Raw genomic sequence first — 10,203 nt, forward strand, 5'->3', positions numbered from 1 at the left:
AACCTCACAATCCACCTCCTCCCCCCGATGTCCCCATTGTGCGTTGGAGTTGTTATCCCTGTTTCCCAGGTGGGGAAACTGAGGCACAGTTAGCTGAAGACACAGAGCCAAGTGACACAGCAAATCAGGAGTTCTGGATTCTGCTCCCTTGAGTCTGACCTGGGAACCACACTCCTGTATAAAGCCCAGAATCGAACATAGGGGTCTGGCACCCCCCAGGCTCCTGCTCCAAATAGGAGACCACACTCCTCCTAGAGCCAGGAAGAGAACCCAGCAGTCCTGATGCCCAATCCCCATCCCTGACCACTATGCCACACTTCCCTCCTGCAACTGGGGCCAGGCCGGAGGAGTCCGGATTCCCAGCCCCCACCTGCTTTAACCCACGAGACCCCACCCACCTCCCAGAGCTGGGGACAGAACCCAGGAGTCCGGAGTCCCCCGCTTTAACCCACGAGACCCCACCCCCCTCCCGGAGCTGGGGAGAGAACCCAGGAGTCCGGAGTCACAGCCCCCCTCGCTTTAACCCACGAGACCCCACCCCCCTCCCGGAGCTGGGGAGAGAACCCAGGAGTCCGGAGTCCCCGCCCCCCCCCCGCTTTAACCCACCAGACCCCACCCCCCTCCCGGAGCTGGGGAGAGAACCCAGGAGTCCGGAGTCACAGCCCCCCCCGCTTTAACCCACGAGACCCCACCCCCCTCCCGGAGCTGGGGAGAGAACCCAGGAGTCCGGAGTCCCCCGCTTTAACCCACGAAACCCCACCCCCCTCCCGGAGCTGGGGAGAGAACCCAGGAGTCCGGAGTCCCCGCCCCCCCCGCTTTAACCCACCAGACCCCACCCCCCTCCCGGAGCTGGGGAGAGAACCCAGGAGTCCGGAGTCCCCGCCCCCCCCGCTTTAACCCACCAGACCCCACCCCCCTCCCGGAGCTGGGGAGAGAACCCAGGAGTCCGGAGTCCCCGCCCCCCCCCGCTTTAACCCACCAGACCCCACCCCCCTCCCGGAGCTGGGGAGAGAACCCAGGAGTCCGGAGTCCCCCGCTTTAACCCACCAGACCCCACCCCCCTCCCGGAGCTGGGGAGAGAACCCAGGAGTCCGGAGTCCCCGCCCTCACGTGTAGCGGGTCCCTGCTCCCGGCGGGGCCAGGTACGAACCTGCCCCTCCCCCCACGCCCGGGGCGGGGCCAGCGCCCCCCTCCCGCCAGCGCGGCCCGGGGCTGACGGACAGCGGGGCCAGCCAGTGCGGGCCGCCCCGGGCCGGCGCCAGCCAATGGGGGCCCGGCGGGCCGGGGACACCAGCGCTTCCAGGAAGCCGGCGGGGCACAGCTGGGGAGCTTGGGAGCGGAGCCGCCTGGTGCCAAGGTGATGGCGGCGGGGGGGCTTTGTCTGTCTGTCCGTCCCTCGCACACCGCTGTCCCCCTGTTCCTCTCCCCCATCCCGCTGTCTGTGCATCCCTCTTGCACACCCCTCTGTCTGTCTGTCTGTCTGTCTGTCCCTCCCTCCCTCTCCCCCCTGCACACCACTCTGTCCCCTTGTCCCCCCGTCCCTCTGTCTGTACCTCCCTCTCCCCCGTGTATCCCCCTGCACACCCCTCTGTCTGTCCACCCCGTCCGTTCCCCCGTCCTTCCCTCCCCCCGCGCGTCCCTCCCACAGCTGTCAGTCTGTCCGTCCCTCTCCCTGTCTGTGTATCCCCCCACACCCCTCCGTCCCCCCGTCCCTCTTCCCTGTGTGTCCCGTCTGTCCCCTGTGCACACCCCTCTGTCTGTCTGTCCCTCCCTCCCCTCGCATGTCCCCCCCTGCACAGCTGTCTGTCTGTCCGTCCATCCCTCCCCCCCTGCACACTGCTCTCTCCGTCCATCCCACTGTCCCTCTGTCTGTGCATCCCTCCTGCACACTCCTGTCTGTGCACATCCCTCTGTCTATCCGTCTCTCCCTATGTATCCCACCCCGCACATCCCCGTCAGTCTGTCTGTTCCTCCCAGCCGTGTATGCCCCTCTGCCTGTCCATCCCTGCTCCATGTGTGCCCCTCCTTGTGTCCTCCCCCACACAGCTGTCAGTCTCTCCGTCCCTCTGTGCATCCCCCCGCACACCCCTCTGTCTGTCCTTCCCCCATGCATGCCCCTCTATATATCCCCATGCACACCCCTCTGTTTATCCGTCCCTCTGTTTGTGTATCCTCCCCACACACAGCTGTCAGTCCATCCCCCTCTGCATCCACCCTGCACACCCTTCTGTCTGTCTATCCACCTCTGGCTTGCATACCCCAAATCTTATTCTCATCCGTTGTTGGTAGCTAGACTACTTCTGCTCTGGCTACAGACCTCTTGGGGGCCGCTTTCCCACTACCCCCTGAATTTTCGGTTGTGAGGCTTGGCTTCGGGTGTCGTAACTCTGTGGGTCCTCAATATGTTGCAGTCTGTATGGGTGACTGACCTTCTGCCTCCCCCATCAGCTCTTTGGCTGAGCTGCCAACCTTCATGAGAGAGAGAGCTGGTCCCCTCTGGGCGGCAACACAGCTGTGTCCAGTGCTTAATTTGTGCCAGGGCTGAGCCCTGGCATCTCTGGGCTTGGCAGTTTGTAGCCCTGGCACCTCTGAGTTTGCTGCATCAGTTATGAATGTAAAAAAATGGCTTGACGGTTTGTAGCCCAGCACCTCTGTCAGCACAAATTAAGCACTGGCTGGCTGTCCTGTGCTGCAGGGCGTGGGGTGGGGTGTCCCTGAGCTGCTCCTGAACTTTGCTCCACCCTTGAGATCTCATCAGTTTTTAATCTAGCTGAGTCACTTTGTGCTGCCTGGCCTTGGACCCGGCTCTGCCTGGGAGGGTGGACTGGGACGGGCTGGGTCGGTTTCACTTTGCTCTGAATCGATTTGACTAGCCTGAGTTGTTGTTCTTTCTGTACAGATCTGTATGTGTATTTGTGTGTTGCGGGGGCGAGAGGGACGGTGTTGGAATGGGAACTGGGGCTGCATTAGGCTCATTTCTTGTAGCAAAGCATTGTCCCCTGATTGTGTCTTCTACACCAAACCCCCATCCCCCCTCCGCACACACACAATGCACCAGGTGCAGATACAGAGCTGAGGGCTGACGTATAATTGCCCCTCTCATGTGGGAGGGCTAAGGGTGGCTGGAGCGTCTGCTTTCCCATGCTCCTCCAAGGAATGGCGGTGGTGCCAAAGGAAGTCTGGAGTTAGTTTGACACTGAGGAGTCTGCATAGGGGACCCCTTCCCCCATCTCAATCCAGCTGTAAATTCTTGTTTCACGGCGACTGTTGCCGAGCAGTGTCTGGGGAGAGAGGAAAAGAACACCAGAGGTTTGAGTTTCAGATACTGCATGTGGCGGGTTTTCCTTGCCCAGAGCTGGTTGAACACTATTGGAGCTGTGGCCTTGATTGTAAGGTCTTTGGGGCAGGGGGCTGTCTGGGGGTGGACAGCACCTAGCGCAAAGGGGTGGGGAGGGGAGCTGATGGCCTGAAGCAGAGATTAAGTGGAGTTTGCAGAGGGCGGTGGAGGAGCTTGGAGGGCATGTGGGGTGCAGTGTTGGGGGACGGCAGAGGAAGCCGGGGAGGTGATGGGGCTGAAGCAGTGGAAGCAGGAAGATGTGGGGGTGCCTGTCAAGCAGCTCAGGGCGGGGGAGCTCTGAATTAACCCAGCGGCCTCTCCCGTGTAGGCGTCTCAGTGCCATTGTCTGTGAGGGGGTGTGCACTGGTGGGAGGGTTACATTGGCTCCGAGTCCCCAGAACCAGAGTCGGTGGAGCTTGGGCTGCATGCGTTGCTCCAAGCCACACCTGCTTGGCTAGATAGTTACGGCAGCTGCTTCCTCCTGTGATCCTCTTTGTTCCTCTGCTCATCTGCTTGGGTACACACGCTGCAGGACCAGCAGGAGAGGAGACTGGGAGGGTGGGGGCTGGGGACTTCTCCTCCCAGGAGGGATGGAAAATCAGTCACCAGCCTGAGCTGCCTCTTGATGAGGACATGAGGCCTGGTGGCTAGAGCATTGGGCTGGCAGCCAGGAGACCTGGGTTTTGCTCCTGGCTCTGCGAAGGTGGCTTAGGGCAAAGCACTGCCCCTCTCCGGTCACCTCTTCCATCCTTTGTCTAGTTAGACGGCAGGCTCTCTAGGGCAGGCCCTGATCTCTGTTAGGGATGCAAACAGCAAGCTGTCCCCGTCTGGTGTTCTCTTCTCCATGCTTCCCCTGTGAAACTTACTTGCTTTGCCTAACAGTGTGTCTTTCCCTCCAGGTGACAGGACACTTCTCCTCTCTAACCATGTGGAATCCCAACGCAGGTGAGGGACAACAGGAGTGATGGCAAGTCTGGCAGGTTTCTCAGCTGCTCCTCTGGCTTTCCCTCTGGTGCTCCCCTGTTCTTTGCCTCAGCAGGGGAAAGAAGGGATACGGGGCTCCCTCTTGCCTCTAAAGCGGCAGGTTCAAATCTAGCCCAGCTTGGGTGGTCCACGTGAAATGAGCTGGAGGTTTTGGTGGCAGGTTCTGTGGGACGCAGACACAGCATGTGCCCCATGCTAACTCTGCATCGGTCTTCCACTGCAGAGCACGAGAGGGAGATTCCCATGCCTGAGCTAGTCTTTTTTGGTGACAGAGCTGAGAAACTGTCCCATATAGTGGTGTCAACAGAGGACGTTATGGAATTAAACAGTAATAAATCAACAGGACCAGCTGGGATTCACCCAAGAGTTCTGAAGGAACTCAAATATGAAATTGCAGAACTACCAGTTGTACTATGTAACTTATTGCTTAAATCAGCCTCTGTACAAAGTGACTAGAGGGTAACTAATGTAACTATTTTTTTAAAAAGGCTCCAGAGGCAATCCTGGTAATTACAGGCTGGTGAGCCTAACTTCATAGTAGGCAGATTGTTTGGAACTATAGAAAAGAACAGAATTGTTAGACACATAGATAATCATGATATGTTGGGGAAGAGTTAAAGTGGCTTTTGTCAAGAAAAATCATGCCTCACCAATCTATTAGAATTCTTTGAGGGGATCAACAAATATGTGGCCAAGGGTGATCCAGTGGCTGTAGTGTACCTGGACTTTCAGAAAGCCTTTGATAAGGTCCTTCACCAAAGGCTCTTAAGCAAAGTAGGCAGTCATGGGATAAAGGGACAGATCCTCTCATAGATCAGTAACTGGTTAAAAGATAGGAAAGAAAGGGGAGGAATAAATGGTCAGTTTTTACTGTGGGGAGAGGTAAATAGCAGGGTCCCCCAAGGATCTGTGCTGGGACCAGTGCTGTTCAACGTATTCATAAATGATCTGGAAAAAGGGGTAAATAGTGAAGTGGCAAATTTGCAGACGATCCAAAATTACTCACAATAGGTAAGTTCAAAACTGACTGCAAAGAGTTATAAAGGGATCTCACGAAACTGGGTGACTGGGCCCATGAAATACAGTGGTGGTAAATGCAAAGCAATGCACGCTGGAAAACAAAAAACCCCAGTTATACCTGCAAAGTGATGGGGTTTAAAGTAGCTGCTACCACTCAAGAAAGCGATCTGGAAGTCCTTGCAGATAGTTCTCTGAAAACATCTGCTCAATGTGCAGCAGCAGCAGCAAAAAAGCCAGTTGAATATTAGGACCCATTAGGCAAGGGATACATAATGAGACAGAAAATATCATATTGGCATTATGATAAACCCGTGGTACACCCACTCCTGGAATACTGTGTGTAATTCTGGTCACCCCATCTCAAAACCGATACATCAGAAGTGGAAAAAGTACAGAGAAGGGCAACAAAAATGTTTAGGGGGATGGAACAGCTTCCATATGAGAAGAGATTCAAAAAACTAAGATGACTAAGGAGGGATATGATAGAGGGCTATAAAGTCATGACTGGTGTGGAGAAAGTGAATACGGAAGTGTTATTTATCCCGTCCCATAACACACGAACCAGGGGTCACTCAATGAAATTACTAGGCAGCAGGTTTAAAAATGAACAAAAGAAAGTACTGCTTCACACAACACACAGTCAGCCTGTGGAATTCATTGCCGGGGGATGTTGTGAAGGCCAAAAGTATAAGTGGGTTCGAAAAAGAATGAAACGTTCATGGAGGATAGGTCCATGGATGGCTATTAGCCAAGATGGTCAGGGACGCGCCCCATGATCTGTGTGTCCCTAGCCTCTGACTGCCAGAAGCTAGGACTGGATGACGGGGATAGATCACTGGCTAAATTGCCCTGTTCTGTTCATTCCCTCTGGAGCACCTGGGATTGGCCGCTGACGACAGGATACTGGGCTAGCAGGACCAGTGGTCTGAGCCACTATGGCCGTTCTTATGGCCGTACCCTACTAGTGGCGGAAATGTGTACAGAGGTTGGAGTCAGTTAAGCCAATGGCACTGTTCCTTTAGCTCAAGCAATTGCAGCTGGTGCTCTTAGATCCCCAGGACCTGGTCAATTACCCCTGCTGGCAACCCACTGGGGGGCATCACTGCAGTCCAGAGGGGGCAACTGCACCTGCAGGAACCGGGGACTCCCCCCCGTCCCCACCCCCAAAGCAGGGAGGCAAAGCTAGGGAGCAGCAGCCAAGCCTGTAACACTTGGTGTGGCTCCCCTGCACTGTCACAGGAGGGGCCGGGGGCGGGGGGGGGCAGTGAGGTGGGGAAGCCCCAGTGATACTGCAGGGTGGGGCTGGGAGCAGGGCAGAGGGGGGGATATTGCTCCACAGGGTGTCTCTCTTCTCTTGCTGGCTGTGACACTGGTTTATTCTCCTTCCAGGACAGCCTGGTGCCTACCCCGGAGCAGCCTTCCCTCCCAACCCCATGTACCCACCTGGTTCCAATCCTGCCTACCCTCCTGCTGAGAACCCTGCCTTCCCCCCAGGCACAGTGCCCCCTGGCTCCTATCCCATCCCTCCAGCAGGGGTTCCAGGGCAGCCCGCATACCCCCCCGGCCACCCCATTCAACCCCCTTTCCCCAGCCAGCAGCCTGGCTGCCCTCTGGGTCCCTATCCACCACCTGCTCCTGGCATGCCCGGGGGGATGGGTATTAACCCCCTGATGCCTGGGACTGTCGCCATTGGGACCCAAGTGCTGGACAAGAAGGCAGCAAAGAAGATGAGGAAGAAGATGAAGAAGGCTCACAAGGTGCACAAGCCACACAAGGTGCACAAGCATGGAAAGGTCAGTGGGTGCGAGGTGGGCGGGGGCGCATTCTGGCACGGTGGTCAGAGGTGTTATCCAAAGTTGGGCCAGCTAGGAAGCTTAGGGAGGACTAATGACCCACCAGAGTTTGGCAGAAAGCAGTACGTTTATTATACTGATAGCTAAGCTCAAAAGAGCCTCGCATACTCACGCTCCCAGGACAGGCACAGCGCTGGAGAGGTCAGGATCCTTCAAGGGAAGTGTCGCACAGCACAGCCATGGATGGTGCAATGAAGGTCAGTCTTCCCGAGGCACGATGGAATGCAACGCAGCGGCCCACTGGCCAGGCAGTCCCCAGGAAGGGCCTTCCCGGGAGGTACAATCTTGTGAGTGCACTCCTGAGCACTGGCCCCTTCCCCTTTTAAGGACCAGCTCCTCATGGCCTGCGACTAGAGATGACTTGGCCACATCTGGTTGGTCACACTCCGCCTCGGGCAGTGTCCATGCATTGGGTGTATGATCCCTGCCTAATCAGAGTCCCAGACACCTTGTCTACCTGGGAGCTCTTCTGATCTTCCAGCTGTTTGAGCAGCCCATTCATCCCACAAGCATTCCAGGAGGGCGGGGTGGGGGAAAGGTATTCAAAGAGGGAGAGGAGACAAAATGGTGTGGGGGGGGAGACAGACCTTTTGAGTAACAAGTTATACATAGCATACAGATCACAACAAGAGGTACATGCTGGGTTGGGGGAGGGAAAGGAGAAGGCTTGTGTGTTGGGGTTTTTCTCAGCACCTGTGCATGGGTCTCCCCTGCCCTCCATCTGTTCAGCAATTAGTGCTGTCACTGAACCATGCCAGGGAGGGCAGCTGGCTCGCTCAGGGCTTGGGACGGGGACGCTTCCCCCTCCTGGATGGTGGTTTGAGTGCATGAGTCTGGAGTAGGGTGACCAGATAGCAACTGAAAAAGCGGGACAGGGTGGGGGGTAATAGGCGCCTATATAAGAAAAAGTCCCCCAAAATGGGACTGTCCCTTTAAAAATGGGACATCTGGTCACCCTAGCCTGGAGGATCTTGGTTTAGTTCCTAGTCTCCAGGGTTAAGACAACCCCCCACTTTACAGTGTGGGGAGGGGGCAATGCAATTAGGGGAACTCCTCTGGGCATGGCAGGGGAGCCCCTGTGCTACGGGTGTGTGGCAGGGGTGGGTGTTGGTGCACAGGGTTGGCAGTAGACCCAAGACCCCCCCCCCCCCGCCAACTGCACAAATCCTGTGACATGGGGGGGGGTGGCAGTGGTTGGTGGGATGGGTAGGGGGTCCCCTGTGGGCGCTGAGCCCTGCTTCCATGGGCAGCAGCTCAGGACTCTGTTAGCAGGGTGCCCTCTTCTTTTCTACTCCCAGCCATCCACCTGCCAACAGCATGTCAACTCCCTGGGCTGAGGTCCAAGCCTCACGATTTCTCTCCCCTTTCCTGCAGCATTCCTCGTCGTCCTCCTCCTCCTCCTCCTCCAGCAGCAGCGACTGACTGAGGCTTCCCTCCACCTTCCAGCCACGCATGCTTCCTGTCGACCAGACCGTGATCTTCCCCTGCTACAACCAAGCCACTGGCTGAGTGGACTGGTGCCAGCCACCTCCCTAATAGCCTGTATAACAGGGCTAGGGACAGAGGCTAAAATCCCCAGGAAAGACAGTGGCACAGACCAGAGAGCCCCAGTGAGCCATACGCTAATCTGGATGTCACTGATCCGGTGATGGAGGGCACTGGTGTAATCAGAGGTGTAACCTTATCATTAAAAGCCCGTACATTGGGGGCCAGGTGTTAAAATGCAGGAGGCCTGGAGCAATATTGCAGATGGGACTCTGAGCTTTCTTACCTTTCATGACAAGTCCCTTCTGGACTTAAAAACTGGAGTCTCCCGACTCTCAGCCTGTGCCCTGTTCATGATGCAATGGCAGAATAAGCCCTTGCAAATCAAGGCATCTGCTCCAGCCGCTCCCTTCAATCCTTGATCTCCTGGCTTGTTCTGGCCTGCAGAAATCTGGGGATGTTGCTGACTGGCTGGGAGGCAGGTTTGTTTTCAAAGGCATAAGGAAGTTGGGGTAGATTTCTCCAAAGTCATTTAGATGCCCCAGTTGTCCATTTTCTGGTGGGATGTTCCTTTTGGGGCTGAGGGAGGAGGTAGTCTATATAGAAACTAATCACAAAAAGTCTACATAGTCTATTTAAAAACCAATCACAGAAGTGCTTGAAATAATAGCTCTGAATTAAAATTCTGAATGTCTCATGTCATAAATGAATGTACACGATCAGGGATAACTTTATAAGAGTTTTAAACTTGATTTTAGTGTGAGTTTTCTTCCCTTCCCCCTCCTCCTTGACAAGGGTCTTGGAAAGAAAGGGTTGGAAGTGGGGGCCAGTATTCCAAGAGCTCCCCTTGGTGGGAGGTGTAGGGGCTACCCAAATATAGCCTGGCTGACACTTTATAAACAGAACAGAATGCAGCCATATCTCCTTGCTAACCTGAACGTATAGCCTTAGAAGACTACAAGTCCCAGCATGCTGTGCTCCCCACTGATCCCAAGTGCTGGGCTGGAGCATGAGCTGCTGGGATCTGTAGTATCTGCAGGCTGCCGCTTCATGCTGAAGAAGGTGACTCAGCGCTGCAAGGTGGAGCTGTGTGACCATGGCTCAGGGCTATCTTTGAGATGGTTTTGGAGCCCGAGCTCTGCACATGGGCACAGAGGGGACCAAGACAGATCTGGACTAGCCATGATGGCTTGTGGCATGGTGCTCCTGTGCATACTTTATTTTAATCCCTCTGGCTGTGGAAGTTGCCTCTCCTCTCCCTGCTCTGTACTTGTATCCACTCATCGCTTCTCCAATAAAGTTTTTTGGTTTTAATACTGAACTGCAGTCAGTGTATCAAAGGTGCTGGTGGCTTCCCAGAATCTGCTGCACCCTTCCCCACAGGGGGGCACCTGCTTTTAATTGCAGATTTAACCAGCTGGGCAGCGCGTGTTCCCAGGTTCCCCATCCGCAAAGGACAGTTGCAGCCCTACCTAAGGAGCCTTGACTCTTTAGTTCAACCTGTAGCTGCTTGTGCTTTCAGCT

The 10,203-nt window shown here is 55.7% G+C and overlaps 1 protein-coding gene across 1 annotated transcript; it reads left to right on the forward strand.

Annotated features, from left to right (window-relative positions):
• Nucleotides 1-1,064: 1,064 nt before the first annotated feature.
• Nucleotides 1,065-10,000, forward strand: PRR13 (proline rich 13). The gene is made up of 4 exons (XM_073318365.2): nt 1,065-1,357; nt 4,237-4,282; nt 6,731-7,134; nt 8,569-10,000. The coding sequence occupies exons 2-4, from the start codon at nt 4,264-4,266 to the stop codon at nt 8,614-8,616; spliced, it is 471 nt and encodes a 156-aa protein (XP_073174466.1). The 5' UTR covers nt 1,065-1,357; nt 4,237-4,263; the 3' UTR covers nt 8,617-10,000.
• The last annotated feature ends 203 nt before the right edge of the window (nt 10,001-10,203 follow it).

Source organism: Lepidochelys kempii, chromosome 20 (genome assembly GCF_965140285.1).
Source record: "Lepidochelys kempii isolate rLepKem1 chromosome 20, rLepKem1.hap1, whole genome shotgun sequence".
Classification (NCBI taxonomy): Eukaryota; Metazoa; Chordata; order Testudines; family Cheloniidae; genus Lepidochelys; species Lepidochelys kempii.